The 20183-nt window shown below is 57.5% G+C and overlaps 1 protein-coding gene and 1 non-coding gene across 5 annotated transcripts; both read left to right on the plus strand.

Moving 5' to 3' along the window:
- The first annotated feature begins 352 nt into the window (after nucleotides 1-352).
- PDLIM7 (PDZ and LIM domain 7) lies at nucleotides 353-16137 on the plus strand. Of its 4 annotated transcripts, XM_060008287.1 has the most exons (14): nucleotides 353-453; nucleotides 1407-1512; nucleotides 5255-5406; nucleotides 5487-5517; nucleotides 5991-6109; nucleotides 6513-6533; nucleotides 6792-6928; nucleotides 7090-7126; nucleotides 8091-8152; nucleotides 8299-8536; nucleotides 9537-9717; nucleotides 15307-15427; nucleotides 15524-15639; nucleotides 15795-16137. In XM_060008287.1, the coding sequence occupies exons 2-14, from the start codon at nucleotides 1417-1419 to the stop codon at nucleotides 15879-15881; spliced, it is 1398 nt and encodes a 465-aa protein (XP_059864270.1). In that variant the 5' UTR covers nucleotides 353-453; nucleotides 1407-1416; the 3' UTR covers nucleotides 15882-16137. The 4 variants fall into 4 exon arrangements, with proteins under 4 accessions (XP_059864270.1, XP_059864271.1, XP_059864272.1 ...); XM_060008288.1 differs by lacking the exon at nucleotides 6513-6533; XM_060008289.1 differs by lacking the exon at nucleotides 5991-6109 and having other exon boundaries at nucleotides 6513-6529.
- A 3925-nt stretch (nucleotides 16138-20062) lies between these two features.
- On the plus strand, nucleotides 20063-20183 carry LOC132423791 (small nucleolar RNA SNORD97). The gene has a single exon (XR_009519101.1). It is a non-coding gene; the product is annotated as a small nucleolar RNA SNORD97 (small nucleolar RNA).

Below are 20183 nucleotides of genomic sequence, written 5' to 3' on the forward strand. Positions count from 1 at the left end.
TGAGAGGCGAGTATTATTGTCCCATTTTTCCGAGTTGGAAACTAAGGTTCAGAGATGACTGAGGTCCAGATCTGTCTGGTTTCCAAGGCGGCTTTCCTTCCATTCCTCCAACGGGAGGCGCAAGGGGCCAGGAGAACGGCGGGTCGGGCTCCGGGGCGAGGAAGGCGTCCAGCAGCCCAGTCCCCGCCCAGGCCCCGTCCAAGCCCCGAGGACCGTGTCTTACAGCTCAAAGCGAGATGGGACTTCGTGATTGGGCGGAGCGGAAGGATTGGGTGGGGCTTCCCACCGCCCGAGAGGCCGTGATTCTGACAGGGGCGTGGTATCTGGCTCCGCCCCCTTACGCGGGCTCAAAGCGGACGACGGCCACGGGGGCGGGGTCAGAACTCGGGCGGCGGATCCCAACGCTGCTCTTTGGAGATCGCCGGCGAGCAGCGCCCCGGCGGGGCCGGGCAGGTACATGAGACAGCGCGGGGCGTCTCGGGCAGGACCAGGCGGGTAGCAGAGGCCTACTGGGGACCACAGAGGGTACTGGGGGTCTTAGCCAGCTCTGCGCTTCCTCCGGTGGGCCGGAGCCCCTACCCCCGCCCCCGCCTTCCTGCGGCAAAGCCGGCTGCGGCGGGGCTGATTGGCGCCTGCGCCGCTCCCTACTCCCCGGACTCGGCCAGTGCATGGGGCCCGGGCGGGAGAAACTGAGTCACGTCTGGATGGTAGCAGGCCTGTGTGGGAGGCACCACCCCCACTGAGCTCCACGATGAATCCCCTTCCTGGCCACGCTTTGGAGTCCCAGCCCCCACCAGCCTCCGCAGGGGCCGCGCCCCCGCGCAGTCCCCCCCAGCGCCCAGGGGTCCCGCCCTGGCTCCCAGCAGCTTCGACTGGGCCTGGAATGGCTAGGACCCGCTCCAGCCGCCTCCCTCCCCACCCCTCCCCCTCGCGTCCGAAGCCCCTGTGTGCTCCCTCCGCTGGCTCTCCGCACAGTGTCAGCTTACATGCCTTATATAGTCCGAGCAGGCTCCAGTCGAGGCCTGCCTGCCGGGACCTGGGGGCGGGGGAGAGGAGCGCCGGCCCCGGACTGGCCTTGCCGTCCAGTCCGAGGCTCAAGGTTGGCTTGGGAGGAGGCCGTGCCAAATTAGCCCTGCGATCCACTCCTGGATGAGAGGAACCTCAAGACTGGATGCGGGCTCCCCTCACCCTCCCAGTTCCTTAGGGAAGGGGGGTTGCCCCTGTCTTTCTAAAGTGAGGTCTGCCAGCTAGTAGCCCAGCCAAACCTAACAAGGTGCCCGCCTACCCTCCCCCTGGGTGTGCTCAGCGTCTGCCCGTGCCTGCCTGGCACTAGTCCGAGGCTGGTGTCCTGTGATGGGCCTGCCTGTGCACCCACTATGCATCACTCACCTTTTCTCTCCTCTCAGGAGCGGCACCATGGATTCCTTCAAGGTGGTGCTAGAGGGGCCAGCACCTTGGGGCTTCCGGCTGCAGGGGGGCAAGGACTTCAATGTGCCCCTCTCCATCTCCCGGGTGAGCCTAGGTTGAGGCAGGGGCTCCTTCAGGAATCTTTGGGTGCTCAGATCTCCAGTGAGTGATGGGAGGCGTCTGAGCAGGAGTGAGCTGAGGCCAGTAGGCCAGGAGGTGTCCAGGTCCAGAGATGTGGGCTCCTGCCACAAGGACTGCCAACTAGGCAGATACTAGGAAAGGAGCTCCCACACTTCCACAGCACTGCACTGTACCTGATGCCAGTCCACGAAGCTCCTGGGGCCACCTTCGAGGCTCAGGGAGATGCCATTTCTGGAGGAGGGGAGCCTCAGGTCTCCAGGAAGGGCCTAAGCTGCTTCAGGGAGCAATGCTTGGAGCTGGACCCCAGGCAGGGCACTCTGACTGCAGGATCTCACTCCATCCTCATTGCCACCCAAGGAATAGCAACTGTCATCCTGTTTATCCAGTTGAGATAACTTGGAGAGGTGAAGGGGCTCCTTCAGCGATTCCATGGCAAAGCAGGGATTGGAATTCAGGCACAGGGATGGCCTGTAGTTTTTGTGGGTGGGTGGGTTGCCTCTCCCCAGCCTATGTGAGGACCTTTATCCCAGCCACTGGTCCCATTCAGGATGCAGTGGCCTTTGACCCCAAGCAGGGGTTAGGACCGGGCTCTAGAGCTGTGACTTCAGCTCCCAAGAGCCTGTTCTGGTGGGGGTGGAGCTGAGGGCTGGCTCCTCCCTATGGCAGGGGGATTGCCTTATAAGCCCAAGAATGCAGTCCCATGCTGGGATGGCCAACTGGTGGCTGGAGTCTGCAGAGCTGGAAAAAAGCTGGCCTAGGCCTGGACCCCTGAACCGCATGAGTGGGCCCCTCAGCTGATCACCACCAGGCTGTGGCTCCAGCTGTGGGGTCAGTTGTGGGACATAGAACAAACTGCTTGCACTGAGAGCACGAGGCCAGCCCTTGGGTTGGTGTCTCTGACTGTGGCCTGGGGGTCAGGAGGGGGTGGGGACTTCCTGTCACCATATCCGCTTGTCCAGAGAGGCCCACCCAGGCTCCTGGTGGGCAGGCAGCTATTGGCAGAAAGCCCAGGGCAAGCACAGCCTGGAGGGGGCCAGAGGGCCCAGCTAGAGGGGGCCCCAAGGCAGTCTGTCAGAGTTGGGCTTGGTGGCCAGGGCAGGCAGGCAGTCACTGTTCCCAGGGACCCTTCCACAGGGTTCCCTGGAAGCTGCCCTACCAGCAAGGTAGCCAAGGGCAGTGGTGTCCCTACCACATACACCTATCCCACACCCAGTTCTCAAGCCTTGCCAGCCCTGGAAACCTACCCTATACTCCCCTCCCTGGGCAAGTGCTGGCCAGTGTGGCTGGGGCCTTGGCTGACCTCTGAGCCTCAGTTTCTTCATTGGTGAGGATGGGCAACAAAGTAGCCTAAGGGGTGGACTTTCAGATGTGGCCTGTTGGGGGCAGTCTGAGCCCAGGCTTCCTTGTCAGCAGCCCCAGCATGTGGGTGGGGCCACTAGCCGAGCCCATCCCTGGATTTGGACCTAGGCCCTGGTGGGTGGGTGTGTGGGGTGGTCTTTTCTGAGCTGGGCTGGCACCCTTTCTCTCCCCTGACCCCAGCATGGAGTGGGGCAGGGAGGGGCTAGGGCTGGCTGTAGGCCCGGGCCTGGGAGATGAGGTAATGTCTGGGACTTGGGGGTTGGGCTGCTCAGTGGAGCCCTCAGGCTGACTCACCCGCTACTCCATGCAGTGTCCAGCCCCCTGGCTTTTCCCCTCCTTGGTCCCTTGGGCCCTCTTGCTTCTCTCTCCAGACACACCCCACCCCCCCGGCCCCCCCCATTCTGCTTCTGTCTCCACCTTTCTGATCACTCCCCTATCCCTCCTGTGCTTCCTATCCTCCTCACTCGAGAGAAGGAAGTAGTCCCCAGCTCCCCATCTCCTCTCTGGGAGCCAACTGCTCCTGCTCAACCTGAGACCCCCACCTCAGGCTTAGCCCACACCTCCCAGGAGCCAGCCAGTGTGGGTAGGGAGTGGCCAGACCAGGTTTCCCGTCTACTGACTCACCACGACCTTGAGTAAGTCACTTCCTTGCAAGGGCGTCACTTCCCCATGCCCATTATAAGGGGTTGGATTGGACTAGAGGTAAGTAGGGGATCCAAGCCCTAAACCCAGCTAGGAGGTCAGGGGGTCTTTCAAGCCAGAGGGCTGACCTCTGAGTTGGGCCCCAGCTCTCAGCAGAGATGGCCTGGTAGGGTGGGGCCTTAGGGTCAGGGTCCTGGCCTTGCCTCTTGAGTTGCTAGCTGGGTAACTTGAAGCAAGTTACTTAACCTCTCTGTTTTTCCATGTGTAAAATAGGTATATTCCCAGACTCTACTCCACAGGGTTGTTGAAGGATTCAGTGTGTGGCAGTACTAGGTACTCAATAAGCGTAAGCTGCTATTACCATTTAGCAGGTGAAGAAAGGGCCACCCAGCTATCTTACCCTTCTAACTTCCCAAGCATGAAATAGAGCCATCAAACCCAGTTCTCCCTTCTTTCCCTAGTGCCATTAGTCTCTGCATCTGGTCCCTCTGCCATCTCTCTGGAACCCCTTATCTCCTCTCTCTGCCTCAACTGAGTCTGAGCATCAGCCTACCTGATGAGCCTCATGGGGCCACAGACAGCCTGTACCCCTCAAATCTCACTGTGAATTTGCCTCCCAGCACTTCCCCACAAGCCTGCTCAATGCCAGGCCCCTTGCCAGATGGCCAGGCAGCCCTGTGGGCTTAGACTTATGAACAGCAGTGCCACTCCTGCCTGTGTTGCTGCCACTAGGCTAGAGGGCTGGGAGGGCCCAGTGGGGTTCTTCAGGGTCACCTCTATCTGGACCCTGGCAAATACCCCACCCTGGGCCTTAAAACTGCTGTTGGTTCCTCCCAATCTCAAGGCCAAATCCTGGTTCCTTCCAGCATTTGAGGCCGTCGTAAATAGCTGGACTCTCTCACACCATAGGCAGCCCATCCCACTCTCCTTTCGCCAAAGCCCACCACTTCCCAGAAGTCATCCTGATGGTTTCAGCTCATGTTGGTGGTGACCATTCCTTCCAGCCTAGTATTGCTTCTCATTTGCCATGGGAACCAGGGATTCACAACTCAGAGCCTGAAGGATTGGGGGCAGAGGGTGATGTGGCAGTTGAGGGCTTGGGGGTGACATCCATATTTATTTACAACCTATGAAGCCCCAGCTGACATTTTGGACCCCATTCAGTCACACTGATCACCGGGAACCTAGAGGTGAGGGGGCCTATTCCTGGTGCTTGAAGTGTTCCAGTAGATCCCTGACGATGGCTCCAGGACAGGGTGCTAGGAATGTAAGAGGTCAATGAGAGCACCCAACAGTGCTCAGGGAGGTACATGCCACATGCACAAGCCAGAGGGCATGTCTGGTGGGTGGAATGGCCTGGGCGAGAGGCCAGCAGGGGCCTCAAAAGGCTGCGGCTGGAGCTGAGAAGCTTGGGTTTTAGCCTGAAGGTGGCTGCTTGTTGATGTCAGCAGTTTCTGGACTGTGGGGAGGGTCCCTGGAGGTGAACGAATAAATAAGCAGGGTGATTGGGGCGGTGGTGAAGCTCAGGTGAGCCCCACCCCCTTCCAGATGGCTTTAGTATGCAGCAGCTGCCCAGAAATATGTTGAATGAAGAGGCCTCTGGGTTCTGCACGTGGGGCAGCTAAGGAAAGGCAGGGTTGGCTGCTGTTGGCCTGAGTTTGGCCTGCAGAGCCTTGGGCCTCCACGATCCTCTGTCTCTCCATAGCTCACTCCTGGAGGTAAAGCTGCGCAGGCCGGCGTGGCCGTGGGCGACTGGGTGCTGAGTATCGATGGTGAGAATGCGGGGGGCCTCACACACATCGAAGCCCAGAACAAGATCCGTGCCTGTGGGGAGCACCTCAGCCTGGGTCTCAGCAGGTATGCGGGCGCTGAGCAGGCCTGGCAGGTGGGCATGCCATTGGGGCTGCCCATCAACACCCCTTTCCCTTCTCTTTTAGGGCCCAGCCGCCTCAGAGCAAACCGCAGAAGGTATGTGAGGGGCTTGGGACATCTGGGTGGCAGGCGGGGTGGGATTGGACGTCTGGGCTGAACTGCCCTCCCTGGTGCAGCCTTGGTACCCCCATCCCTGGCTGGGAGTAGAGGGTGGAGGCCAGAGCTGGGGAGTCTGGGGACTGGGAGTTGGGCCGGGGGCTGCCGCACGGTCAGGGTACCACGCGTATCTGCCTGTCTGTCCGTCTGCCTGTCTGCCTCCCGCCGGCCTGTGCTGCAAGCTGCACTAGTCTGCCCTAGCCCTCGGGCCGCGTGGGCTGAGATCATCGCTCCCAAATGGGCCCCTTGAAACCCTTGAAACCCGAGTCGCCCCTTCCCCGTAGCCTCAGGCCAGATGTGTGGGGGTGGGGCTGGAGCGCCGCAGTCCTCTCCGCGCCAGGGGGGCACCCCACTCTAGCCAGGTCCCCGCCCCTGCCCGCCCTGCCCGCCCTGCCCGCTCTGTCTCCGCCCAGGCCCTGGCCCCAGCCGCGGACCCCCCGCGGTACACCTTTGCACCCAGCGCCTCCCTCAACAAGACGGCCCGGCCCTTCGGGGCCCCCCAGCCCGCTGACAGCGCCCCGCAGCAGAATGGGTACGTCCACCCTGCCCGCCCACATCCCTCCTGCCCGCCCACCGCCCACGCCATCTGTCCACAACCCCACGCCCGCCCGCTGCCCGCTGCTGCTCAGTCTGCGCTGTGCCCCAGCCCGGCCGGAACCGTGCGGCAGCGACTCCTGGCGGCCAGGGCGGGGACTGCAGGCACAGGGCCCCACCGAGGGTGTGGCTGCTGCCTGGGCACTGTCCTCCTGGAGGCTCTGAACGAGGCAGCGCCCCCTCGCTGGTGGCCTGGGGTTGGGGTTTAGTGTCGGGCCGTCTGAGCCCTAGACGCTCAGTGCAGCCTTGCCTCAAGCTATTCTGACCCCATGCCGTCTTTCTTCCTCCCCTTGTCTATTTCTTTGTCCCTTTATCTGTCCATGTGTCTATTTCCTTCACAGGTGCAGACCCCTGACAAGTCAGTGAGCCCCCTCTGCCTGTCCCTCTCTTTCTTCCTTTTGGCACTCTGGGTGGTGGCCCCTCCCCACCCTGGCTGCCCTACTCTCACCTTGATTGCCCTCCTCCCCTCTCACTTACCTATCCAACCTCCCACCCAGCAGGGCCCTGGCCTTGCCCTTCCCCACTCTGCCATCACCATAGCCCACATGTACCAAATCTGGGGAGGGGCTGCCCCCACTGCCCACCCCAGCATGAGGTTCTGAGCCACACCCTCCCCACAGACAGCCGCTCCGACCGCTGGTCCCAGATGCCAGCAAGCAGCGGCTGATGGAGGACACGGAGGACTGGCGGCCGAGGCCTGGGACAGGCCAGTCCCGTTCCTTCCGCATTCTCGCCCACCTCACGGGCACCGAGTTCAGTAAGTGCCATCCCAGGGCAGGGCAGACTCTCTTCCTGGCCCCCAACCCGGGCCTGGGCTTAGCTGGAGCCTGCTCCGGCACCCCGTGACCCTCTGCCAGGGCTCAGGGCTGGGGTGGCCTTCTGTCTGCTCTTGGTCAATGCCTGCCTCTGCCCTCTCAGTGCAAGACCCGGATGAGGAGCATCTGAAGAAATCAAGGTAACAGGACGAGCTCCAGCCCCTCTTTCTCACTTCCTGCCTCTCCCATTCCACCCACCATCCTGTGTCTGCTCCTGGCCATCCCTAGCCAGGCTTCTCCATTCTCCTTCCCTTCTTCAGTCCTCCTTCCCTTCCTCCCTTCCTCCCTTCCTCCCTTCCATCTCTCCTTCCTTCCACTTTCTCCTCCTTCTCTCTCTGCCCCTCAGGGAAAAGTATGTCCTGGAGCTGCAGAGCCCACGCTACACCCGCCTCCGGGACTGGCACCACCAGCGCTCTGCCCACGTGCTCAACGTGCAGTCGTAGCCTGGCCCTCGCCGGCTGGCTGCCCTCTCTGCCTCTCTTTTTCTGTTCCTCCTCCCAGGCACCCCCACCTTGGTGCCTCCAGCTTCTGCCTACCTCACCCCTCCCTTTCCTGCCCCTGGACTGAGCCTCCTACTGGCCTGGCCTCGGCTGCCCTCCTGGCACAGGGCCCGGCTCCATCTGACACTGTCTTCACTCTTTGCCCTATGGTACTGCTGTCTGCCAGGTCTGTGCTGGCTTAGGCATGAAAATAAACATGCTCGGCCCTGCTTTTTCTGCCTCTGTCTTCTATCTTTGTAGGCTTGGTTTGCATTTGGGGTAAGGGGGTGTTAGATGGATAAGATCCAGTATGGGCCCTGCCAGTTTGGGTCTCAGTGGGTGGGGGTACACAGAAAAGGGGGCCTTGCCATCAGAAGGAGACCCAAGAGTTGCCCCAGAAGTGAGAGCCTTGCTCCACCTCCCAGCCCTGTGCCACAGACCAGCCAGCTGGAACCTGGCTAGGAGAAGCTGCCCTACCCATCCCTACCCCAGTGGGACCTGGAGTCCAACCCAGCAGCTCTCATGCACCCACACATCTCCCATGGGGCCAGCAGGACCAAGGTTGGGGGGTGGAGCCATGCCAGGAGCCTTAGCCGTGCAGGGCCTTGAATGGCAGATCTTACAGCCAGGTGCCCAGGACAGAAGCCCCAGCCCCAGCTTCAGCTACACCCCAGGAACCCTGGCCTGGTGAGAGAGAGTGGGCTCGGGCCTGGGGAAGGGTGGGTAGCCTCCAGAGGCATGGGGGTGGGCCCCTCCAAGCTGCCCTGGGGTCTCCCCACGGTCCTGTGGCATCCCTGGGCACCCCCCTGGAGTCACTTTCCTGGCCTTGGCAGGCCCTACCACCCCCAGCCCCACCAGCCGCCCGCCCTGGGCTGTGGACCCTGCATTCGCCGAGCGCTACGCCCCGGACAAGACCAGCACGGTGCTGACCCGGCACACCCAGCCAGCCACACCCACGCCCATGCAGAACCGCACCTCCATTGTGCAAGCTGCCGCTGGAGGGGGCCCTGGAGGCGGCGGTGGCAGCAATGGCAAGACTCCCGTGTGCCACCAGTGCCACAAGGTCATCCGGTGGGTGGCCCTGTTCCTTTCCTACCGTGGTCTTTCCTGACCTCAAGTCCAGCCCTGGTGTCTTTCTGATCTCTGCTCCCCATATATCTCCCCACTCATCTCAGCCGCCCCTGCGGGAGGATGAGGATTCGGTTCCCTATTGGAGTGAGGGTAGAGACCTGGGCTGGTTCCTCAGGTTCTGAATCCCGCACTCCTTACCCGCAGCCCACCCGTCATTAGCCTCTGTTCAGCATTTGCCCTGGTGAAATGGAGGAAGTGCCAATGACACAGCCAAGCTGCAGCCCTAGACTTGCTGCTCTCTGGGCAAGGAAGGGCCTCCCCTTCCCAGTCCCTCTGCCTCTCTCCTTCCTGCTCACTCGGTCTCTCTCCGCTAAGCCTCTGAAGTCCCTCCCTCTCTGCACTGCTCCCCGGGGCCCAGCAGAGTCACACAGCCCCCCAGAATCAGTGTGACAGTGTGCCTTCGTAGTTCTCATCCCAGGCCCTGCACTGCTCTAGATTCCTGTCAGCTCTTAGGCTCTGTGAAGCACCCCCTCCTTCAGACATCCCCATTTCTCTGGGACCTGCAGGGCCCTCCCCAGGCCAGATGGAACAGGCAAGCAGGACAGGGTGGGCACCAGGCTCAGCTCAAGTGCCCACTGGTCTTCAGGGCTCACGGGCACTCCAGGCGTCCTGCCCCCCCCCCCACCCAGGGCACCAATTCCCTGGGTTCAACTTATTAGGCCCAAATCAGCAGCTCTCACCCAGTGTAACCTTCCTCCTTTTCCAACACTGCCCCTCTCCCTCATCTCCTGTCATCAAAACAGTGCAGCTTTGTCTCTCTTGCTGTGTGACCTTGGGCAAGTCACCTCCCAAGCCTGTTTCTCCCCTATTTGGAGATGGAGAGAATTAACTTTCCCTTCAAGGCTTCATAGTAGGTTTTGGGTAAACTCCATGGGGTTCTAGCCAGGAACCCCGACTTCGTTTGCATCCATTCCTGCTCACTGCCCTTGCCTCCCGCCAGGGGCCGCTACCTGGTGGCGCTGGGCCACGCATACCACCCCGAGGAGTTTGTGTGCAGTCAGTGTGGGAAGGTCCTGGAAGAGGGTGGCTTCTTCGAGGAAAAGGGCGCCATCTTCTGCCCGCCCTGCTATGACGTGCGCTATGCACCCAGCTGTGCCAAATGCAAGAAGAAGATCACTGGCGTGAGTGGGGCTGGTGGGTGGCTGGGAAGGCAAGTCTGACCCTTGAGTGTTGAGGAGTGTTGTTGAGCAACTCCTGAGCCTGGGAGCTCTCCCTGCAGGAGCCTATTGGAACCTTACCAGCCTAACAGTCGGGCTGCTATATTGACCTTACTTTTCATTAATCAGGATCCTCTTAAAAATGACCTAAATCCCACTCAAAAGGGCTCAAGCAAGAGAGTGTTGGCGCAAATAATCAGAAAGGCTGAGGGGTGCTAACTTCAGGCCCAGCTGAATGCGTATCCCGGGGTCATCAGGAGTCTTTCTACTACTTGCCTCTGGTTTCATCTTTGTTGGCTTAGTTCCCAGCATGCTTTTCCCTAGAAAGCGGCAAAGATGGTGCCACAGTGGCTCCAGGGTTACATCTCCCCAGGTTAGCACCACAAAGTGAAAGAGAGCATCTCTGTGCCAGTTGATGTATAAAGAGTCCCAGTGCTGATACCCATCTCTGAACCAAGCCCCATGACTCTAATTGGCCAGGCCTGGGTGACACCCCCTCCTGGAGTGGGGTCTGGTGGCCTTGCCTGAACCACAGGACTGGTTCCTTGAAAATAAAACCAGGATGACATTACCCAAAGAAGGGAGGTAAGTGCTAGTCAGGCCAAAACAAGAGATGGCTGCTGTGTGGGGATTGCATTCAGCTTCGGTAATAGAAAACCCCACTACAGAGGTTGAAACAGAAGGAGTAATATTTACTTCAATCACAAGAATTCCAGGGGTGGAATAGAAGCTCAAGGATGCCTTTAGGCTTTTCCTCTTTTTAAGTTCCGAAACCCTTAGCATGTAGATCTTTGTCCTCAAGTGTATTGTATCATGGTTGGGGCAGATGCTTTCTTTTAATGAGGTTTTGCCTTTTGACTCTGGAAGAAAAACCAGGAACTTGAATCCTTATCTCAGTTGTTGGAATTGTTATCCTGTGAGCACCTGGACCATGGCGGAAGCTGGCAAATCCAGTATTTTAGCTTCTGTCCTCTGTAAGGGAGAAAGGCAAAAGAGAAGGGGGTTGTGACAGGCTTTTGGGAGGCTAATGCACCGTGTCTGCCGCCCCTAGTACATATGAAAACGGAAACTCTGAAAGATGACTTGATGGGCTTGAAGGACACAGGACTATTGATTTGCAAAGCCAGAAATTTAGGCTCAAAAACTTGTGATTCAAAATCCTGTTCTCCTCGCTGAGGCTAAATATGCAGCATAGCCTGGCCTGGTCTCCGGCAGGGCAACCTAGCTGCCACCCAGAGCTGGGCTTGGGACTTGAGTCAGCACAGGTCATGGGTTAAGAGTGATGCACTATCTACCTTCTCCCATTCGTTCTCTTTACTGAGTGTGGGCAGTATGCCCCACGCTAGGGACACCTTGTGAAGAGACAGGCGTGGCCCTGCCCCCAGGAGCTCACACAGAGGAAGGGGACTCTGAGGGTGTCAGGGGCTCAGCAGCCTGAGGAAAGGGGAGCATAACAGGCAGGGTAACAAGTTGAGGGGGTTTCAGTTGTACCTGTATGGAAACTGAAGTCCAGAGAGAGGCAGAAATTGCCCAAGGCTGCAGAGCATGAGGGCCGAGCCAGAGCAGCCCCAGGCACTGCTGACTTTCAGCTTGGGCTCTTCTTGCCGTTCACGCTTCTCCCCATTTCTGGATTCATAGGCAGAGCTTCCAGATGTGGCTAGAGAGCTCTGTAGTGATGGTCATGTTAGTGACGATTACCTTGACCGCAAGTGATAGAAAAAATAATGGCGGCTATTACTTACCTAAGAAAGTCCAGAGGTGGGCAATCTGGGACTTGTAGGCAGATCCAGGCTCCTGGATCTTGTTTCTCGGACATTCTCAACATTGGCTTACTTACCACTTGTAGTCCAAGATGCCGCTTGAGCTTCAGGCAAAATTTCCACGTTCCAACCAGCAGGATGTTGGAATGAGAAGAAGGCTTTTGGGAGCCATCTTTAGAAGATGCTGCCACCCAACCCTTCCGCTTCCATCCCATTGCCCAGAACTCAATCGCATAACCACACTGAGCTGCAAGGGAGGCTGAGAAATATAGTCTGGTATAGATATGTGCCCAGCAAAAAATGGGGGTTCCATCAGTAGACTGGAAGGGAAGAAAGGATATTATCACAGTCTTGTGTTGTGGGTAATTTACTATGCGTAGGCATCCAACTAATCGTACTACGAAGTCAGTTTGATTATTCTCATCTTACAGTTGAGGAAATTTTGCCCAAGATCACAGTAATTTCTCCACCAGCCTAGGCCATACCCTGTTGGACTGTTCTAGCGGAACGGGTTGGATCCCAGGACCTTTCTTAAGCTGGCATCTGGGTTTGTTTCCCACAGATCAAGGCCCTGCTGTTCGCTGATGGCTCTGCCTGTGTTGCACGGCACTCTTGTCCCTCCCTGCCCCAGTTTTGGGTGGGCAGGGTTATCACCCAGGCCACAGATGAGGAGGCAAGGCTCACAGAGCCTGACTGGCTCCTGGGTCCTAGAGTAAGCCCAGAGTAAGGTGGCAAGCCCTGCTCCTGCCCCAGCCCAGGCCAGTGGTTCCACAGTGTGGCCCAAGGGCCCTCAGCTTCCCCTCTTGCAGGGACTCCAGGGCCTGACAGACCCCAGGAAGCTCCTACCTCACCCTCGCATGGGGCAGAAAGCTAACCTTCCCAATTTACCACGCGCTTTGGGCTCTCCCTGTGCCTGGTGCTTGGGACTATGCCTGCTCTCGGAGCTCAGAGTGGAGCGTGGGGAGAGAAACACAGGACAATCAGGTTGTTTCAGCAGAGTTGGAGGGGACACATTAGAGGGGACCTGTCCCCTGATCTGGGGACCCTCTGGAACACTATGCTCTCAAGGCTCACCACTCGCCACCAGCCCCCCTCACTCTATGCTCCAGCCACATGCGCTTCTCCATTTTGCCAGTGTGCTGTTCCCTTCACCACAGGACCTTTGCACAGGCTGTTCTCTGCTAGGAATACTCTTTAGCACTCTCTTTACCTCATTTCTTCTCATCCGGGACTCAAATAGCACTTCCTCAGGGGTACTTTCCCTGATACCCACCCTCCCCACCAGCCAGGCTCCCCACTGTTTGCTCACTACCTTCCAGTCCTGTTGTCCCATCTCTTCCGCAGGGTGCACTTCATGGGTTGGGACCAGGGCTGTTTTGCTCACACATTATGCTGTGCCCAATATATAGGAAGTGGTCAATTAACACTTGAAGGAGTGGATGGAAGTGGCCTCTAAGCTGAACTTAAAACATGAGTAGGAATTAGCTTGGAGAAGGATCAGGGGAAAGTGCTCCAAGAGGAGGGAAGAGCTGTGTCACAAGGCAACACACAGGGAGGGTGTGAGATGAGGCGGAAGAGGGGGGCAGGGGCCGTGTTAGAAGTTCAGAGCTGGGGACTTCTGAGGTCAGGTGTGCCTGGCAAGCTTCCCTGGGGCAGAGGGAGACAGCTAGAGGAGGAGAACTGAGCTGCTGGCCCTGGGTCAGCATGGTGGGATGGGAGAGGCAGATAGATTTAGGAAGCTTTGGTCATGAGACAGGGAACACTGGCTCACGGGTTCTTCTGGATACTGGCAGAGACCTGCCTCCCTGCCCATGTTCCCACTGGGCCCAGCTCTGGGCTCCCCATGCTCCTGCCAAGACCCTGTTCTGTGGGCTCACAGCCAAGTTCCTTCCCCCAACCCTTTGTCTTTTCCTTGCAAAGAGGCAACACCAGGCAGTGGGAAGGGCCAGCTTTGTAGCGAGCCAGACTTGGGCTCAAAACACATTTCCACCATCTATTGGCTGTATGACCTGGGGCAAGTCACTTTCTCTGGGCCTCACTAAAATGGGGGTGGCAGTAACTTTCTGGCCAGGGTGGTTGAGAGGTATATGTGAGATGTGACAAATTTTTTTTTTTTTTTTGGCCACTCCACACAGCTTGTGGGATTTTAGTTCCCCGACCAGGGATCGAACCTGGGCCCTCAGCAGTGAGAGCATGGAGTCCTAACCACTGGACTGCCAGGGAATTCCTGTGACAGATTTTATAGAGGTCACACGGGCCAGCTGAGAGTTAGGTGCTTCCCACGCTTATGTCTTGTCTTACTTGGTCCACACTTCATTTTTAAATTAATGGCCAACATTGAAAAACTGGATTTGACTTTAACACCTAGATTTCCACCTGAGCCTTCCAGGCGTTCCTGAATGAAGTGGTCAGCACCACCCCCGCAGGGAGAACAGGTGCTCTCCCGCAGCACAGTCCCCACCTGGCCTTGGCAGGTACTGGGTCTGGGACCCCTGGCTTTAGATGTGGGACCATCTTTACAACACCCCTGCAAAGCTGGGATTAGGCTCTCAGTTCAAAAGGGAAGGAGCCAAATGTAAAGAGAAGGTAAAGCTGTTGGGCAAGCCACACAGCTAAGGTCTGGCTGAACTCAAAGATCTGATCCCCCCTCCGGGCTCCACATTGCCTTCTGCCTGCTCCGGATAGGAATGCTGCTGCCCTGGTTGGCCCGGGGGTCCCAGCCCCAGGGAGAGCTCAGCCCACCAGCAGCCTCTGCTTTGGCAGGCCTCCATTGGAGCAGGTTAACTCAACTCACGAGCACTTGTGATGCATACCCATGGACCAGGCACTGTTGGGATATACCTACTAACAGGACAGTTGGTATTTCATGCCCTCCTGGACCTTACACTGGATCAGGAAGAAGAGGGGGGTGGGGAGCAGACAATAAGCAATGACAAAATAGGTAAATTACCTGGTAGTATGTTATGGAAAAAAGGAAAGCGCTATTGGGAGTGTGGCTTTGGGAAGGCGGGTTGGCCTATGAACTGGTGGTGTCAGAGTGGGCCTCATGGAGAAGGTGACCTTTGAGCAGAAACTTGAAGGAGGTGAGGGGTGGGCCTTGCAGGTATCTGGTGCAGAGCAGTCCAGGTAGAGGGGACAGCTGGTGTGAAGCCCCAAGACGGTGTGCCTGGTGTGTCAACCAGGGATGAGAGGCCATATGGGGAGAGCAGAGGGACAGAGGCCAGACTTGCTGGCCTCTGGGCCCTTCCCAGAGCTTTGGCTTTTGCTCAGAGAAATGTGGACTAGGCAGGAATTGGGGCAGAGAAGGATGTGGCCTGGCACAGGTTGATATCAGTCTGTAAGGGCAGAAGGAGGAGCACAGAAGCCAGTTTCATGCAGTCATCCAGGTCAGAGGTGCCCAAGGCTCACATCTCACATCAGGGAGGCTGTGAGAAGTGCTCAGAATCTGGACGCATCTTGAAGGTGGACCCAGCAGGATTTCCTGGTGGACCTGAAGTGAGGTGTGGGAGAAAGCAGGGAATTTGGTCCACGTGGATGGAGTTGCCATCAACTGAGATGGAGACAGCTGTGGGAATGCGAGAGGTATGGGGTGCAGAGATGGGGAGCTGAGCTTTAGACGTGGCGTGGTGGACAGCCACGGGGAGACCTCAGGGTTGGAGAAAGAAAGTAGCAGCAATGCGTGTGCAGACGTAACATTTACCCTGAAAGAAAGAGGACCCAAGCCTGCTTTCCTGTGTCCCCGGCTCTGGAGAGGAGGGTGCTGAGCTGCCAAGTGACTGTCGCTTCCTCCCAGGAGATCATGCACGCCCTGAAGATGACCTGGCACGTGCATTGCTTCACCTGTGCGGCCTGCAAGACACCCATTCGGAATAGGGCCTTCTATATGGAGGAGGGGGCCCCCTACTGCGAGCGAGGTATCGGGTGGAACAGGCAAGGAGGCGGGGCTGGGTGAGGGGGCGGGGCGCGGCAGGGGAGAACCCAGGGGCCCCTTCCTCTCTGTGTGTCTCCAGACTATGAGAAGATGTTTGGCACAAAATGCCGAGGCTGTGACTTCAAGATCGATGCCGGGGACCGCTTCCTGGAGGCGCTGGGCTTCAGCTGGCACGATACATGCTTCGTGTGCGCGGTGAGTGCCCCTCCTCCGACTCAGGCCCCGCCCCCAGAGCCCTGTGTTCTTCACCAGCCTCCCTCCCACCCCTGCCTCTGGGATTCCGAAGAGGTTGGGAAGGGGCCTCTCTTGCCACCTCCAACCCCATGTAACTGGACCTTGGCTGTTCCCAGATATGTCAGATCAACCTGGAAGGAAAGACTTTCTACTCCAAGAAGGACAAGCCCCTTTGCAAGAGCCACGCCTTCTCCCACGTGTGAGCCCCTCCCACCCACTGCTGCCACCCTGCCCTGTCCAGCTGGAGGGGTTGCTGGTTCTGGAGTCATCGCCCCAGATTTCTGGGTAGGGCCAGCAAAAGTTGCCCAACCCCGACTCTTGGCCTGAGCCTGCGGTTCCCCGAGCCCCTGCCCACCCGCTTCACCTCCCCCCACTCCCTCCACCACCTCCGCACACTGGTGCTGGCCTCACCGGCCCCTCTTCACGTCCAGTGCCACAATAAACCTATATCCAGCTGTGTCCAGCGTGCACTTCCCCCTACACATCAAGAAAGGTGGGATCTGAGGCACGTAGCAGGGTGGAGATTAAGTTTTCCAGGGCTTACTGTCCTGGTGGTCCTGTGATGGGGACACGGAGGACGCTCAGTCAGCAGGAGGAGGCAAAGGGGAATCACATGTGCTGGGCCCAGCACCCGCAGAAGTGGGGGGCACCTGGGCTGGCCTGGCGTGGAGGTCAGAGAAGAGGAGTTGAGGGGCATCCTCAGGGATGGGACATGGAAAACAGTACGCCAGAGTGAGGGCCTAGAGGGACCGCTGCCATCTGTATGCTGCAGGCAAAGAAGGTGGGGCTGGAGAGGGCAGCCCTCTGGTCCTGGGAAGCCACAAGTGCCAGGACAAGGAGCCAGGACTGCTTCCTGAGGGCAAGGTGGCGGTGGGGAGATCAGGGCACAGAAGTGCTCAGATCTGTGTTGTAGAAAAAGCCCCGAGAGCCGTGAGTGGGGTGAACAGAAGGAGAGAGACTGGGAGGAGGGGCAGGACTCAGGGGAAGAGAAGAGCAACAAGCCAAAAGGCAGAGATGGGATCCAGTGACAGGTCCCAGGGAGCCCAGAGTGGAGACCTGGGATGAGAGGTGAGGAGAGGAAGGAAGGCAGGTTTGCTAGACATCTGGAGTATACCAGTCATTCCTCACATCATCTTACATGATCCTCCTGGCAACACTGTGAGGTGCCTGCAGTTATTCTCATTTTATAGATGAAAGCCTAGGAAACCTGACCAAAGTCGCACAGATGCTGAGCCATGAGCCAGACTAGAAGGCAGGCACGAAGCTGGCTGCACTGCCCTGGGACTGGCCGGCACTGAGTCCATGCTCCAGGGAGGATCCTTCGGAAGCTTACTTCTGTCTGCTGCCTCAAAACCTGGAGGCTATGGTGGTGGCCCCATCTTTCCCTGGGGTCTCTTGCTTCCCACTGGTGCCCTCCACTACCCCAGGGAGACTGTCATTTCTCCTGTTCCAAGTTTGGACTGGAGAAGGACTGAGGAGAGGCCCCAAACTAGGCCAAGACAATTCAGTGCGCCCATGGCCACCTGTCCTCCAGGGCTCCCTTGGCATGAGGAACCTCAGCACATCTAAAGTTGTTGTCATTCTCAACAGATGCTTGGGCCTGTCCTCTTTAAGAGAAGAGAAGGGCCTCTCTGTTGTGTTCTCTCGAGGACCCCTGGAGCATGAGTGCAGGACTTCCTGTGTTGTTGGGTTGGCCAAAAAGTTCATTCGGGTTTTTCCAATTTCATGATGTCTTGCCAGAGCCTAGAACAGTGCCTAGCACACAGTGGATGCCCAGTGAATGTTTGCTGAATGACTGAATGAGGTGCCTATGGGACATTTAGGAGACCAATTCAGGGAGCAGCAGAATATTCAAGTCTAGATTCACCTTGGATTCAATTTGGGAGTGAGTTTGGGGTAGTTATCACAGATACTTGTCTTTGATGCCCAGAGAGGGGCCCAGGCAGGTCACAACAGGAGTAAGGCAGGTAAGATGTCATTTTCTTTCAACATAGTTATCCCTGGCTTATTTTTTTTTAAGAATTTCTTGTTGCCTTTTTAAAAATATTTATTTTATTTTTTTTGGCTGCGTCGGGTCTTTAGTTGAGGCATGCAGGGTCTTCATTGAGGCATGCGGGATCTTTCATTGCGGCGTGGGCTCTTCGTTGTGGCGCACGGACTTCTCTCTAGTTGTGGCGTGCAGGTTTTCTCTCTCTAGTTGTGGCACGCGGGCTCCAGGGCGCGTGGGCTCTGTAGTTTGCGGCACACGGGCTCTCTCGTTGAGGCACGTGAGCTCAGTAGTTGTGGCACTCAGGCTTAGTTGCCCCGTGGCATGTGGGATTTTAGTTCCCTGACCAGGGATCAAACCCATGTCCCCTGCATTAGAAGGCGGATTCTTTACCACTGGACCACCAGGGAAGTCCCTAGACATCCTTGGCATATTAAATGCAGAGTATCTTTCACTTCCACAAAGAAATATACTCCCTCCCACTTCTCTTGAACCATGAAGCTCTCTCAGTCCATCCTTGGTTTCCATGGAGAGGAGTGGATGGTGAGTGCTGCTGGAAGCCGTCTGTGGGGGGCCTTTTGGGGGCAGCCCTGTGGGAATGCTGAGCTGTAGCCAGATCTGCCAGTTTACCAACAGCGTCCAGAGATTCAGACTTCTATGTGAAATTTGGTTTTTCAATGTTGGCAACTAAGTTAGATTTTTTTAAAATCCTATAAAAAAAAAAAAACGTGGACCAAATCCAGTGTGAGGATGGCCAGGGCCGCAGCATAGAGAAGATATGAGAGATGGGGGAGTAGCAACATCACAGCACAGGGCAGAGAAAGCAGAAGCAGCTGCCAGAAGTGGAGGACCACAGCCTCTGGAGGGAGGGAGCTTGAGGCAGGGAAGCCCAGGCGGGAAAGGAGTGTTTCCAGAAGTCGCCAAGAGTGTCAACCAGGCAGGTAAGGCCGAGGAGTCCCCATGGCCTTTTGCAACAGGGTGAAGTTTGCCAGATCAGTTTAGCAGAGAGCTGGGGCCGATGCCAGGGTTGGAAGATCAAGGGGGAGGGTGTAGATGAGAGTGTAGACGGCTGTCTTAAGAGGCTTGGCTGTGGTGGGCCCAGAGGACCACTAGCAGTCGTGGTCAGCTGAGTAGCCAAGAGGGGTGGAGGAGGCAGCTTGGAGGCTCCTGCCAAGGGAAGGTGGTTGAAGAAATTGGAGGGCAGATGTAAAGGGAGAATAGAGCAGAGAGCAGAGAGCTGGGGACTGAACCTCAGGAAAGCAGAGCTGGTCTGGATGGAAGTAAAAACAAGCATGGGCACCTGCTCTGAACAGCCACCTCTCTCTCTGCCGGAACCACAGAGCAATCTCCTGGATGTCATTTAATCATCAAAACATGCTTAAGAGAGATATCATTAAAGATGTTCAGATGAGGGACCTGAACGTCTGAGGGACTTTTCCCTCAGAGAGGGAAAGTGACCTGTCCAGAGCCACCCAGCCTGAATGGCCCGGGTCTGCTGCTCCATGGATCAAAGGCCAAGGTGCTCCCCCACGGCACCTCCAAGCACCCGCCCTCCCCAACACAGAACTGCAGGGATCACGGTGTTCTCAAGCTTGGGTGTGAGGCTATGCAGGTGGAGGCCAAGGGTACTGGGAAATGTCTTTGTACCGGGCATGGGAGGCCATTAGCACCCTTGGAGAGTGCAGTCCCCCCAGCCGAGAGGGCAGAGCCCTTGGCGGGGGGCTGAGTGGGCAACTGGAGAGACAGCAGGCCAGGGAGGGGCATTTTCCAGCCCTAAGCAGCTTGAGCTCATTGGAAGTCAGCAGGGAGACAGGTGGTGGAGTACAGGGTACACAGGCAGGAACTGATGATTCTGGTGCTGCCTTCTTGGTGCTGGGCCCCACCTGGGCCTTGGAACACTCACAGCGTACACAGAGTCCTGCTATAGGAAGGGAGCTGAGGCTACGGGCTAAAGGCCCCTGCCCCATGGCACACAGGGGCAGCAGCCAGGGCTGGGATTCGAACCTGAGTTGGCCTGAGTCCAAAGCCAAACCTGAGAGTGGAGGAAGGGCTCCTCCCCAACTGGGACCTAAAGTGGAGCAGGGTAGGGCATGTGGGGGTGACCCTAGGGTTCCAGGAGCTATGGTGGGGCAAGAAGAAGCTTGCTGGGAGCCTGCGGAGAACTCAGGAGGCTGGGGTCAGCCCTGGGAGACTGTGCAGTGGGGTCACTACAGAGTGGCCAGGGAGAGTCCCAAGACCAGCCTAGGTTCTCCCACTCAGGGCCTGGGAGCAGTAGAAGGTCAACTCAGCTTTCACCCATGTCCCTTGCCACTGACAAAAATGACTACTACTTGGAGACTAGGTCAACTAGGAAGGACCCTCAGCTGCATTTCAAACTAGTTTAAGCAAAAACAGGGATAGCCCAATGATTATAAAGAGACACGTTATTAAGAGGACTCAATGCTGGAATTCTTTACCTTCTTTCTCTCTTTTCTGTACTTCTATGTTCGCCTGTCAAAGAAAAAAAAAAAAAGGGATA

This window comes from Delphinus delphis, chromosome 3 (assembly GCF_949987515.2).
Source record: "Delphinus delphis chromosome 3, mDelDel1.2, whole genome shotgun sequence".
Lineage (NCBI taxonomy): Eukaryota > Metazoa > Chordata > Mammalia > Artiodactyla > Delphinidae > Delphinus > Delphinus delphis.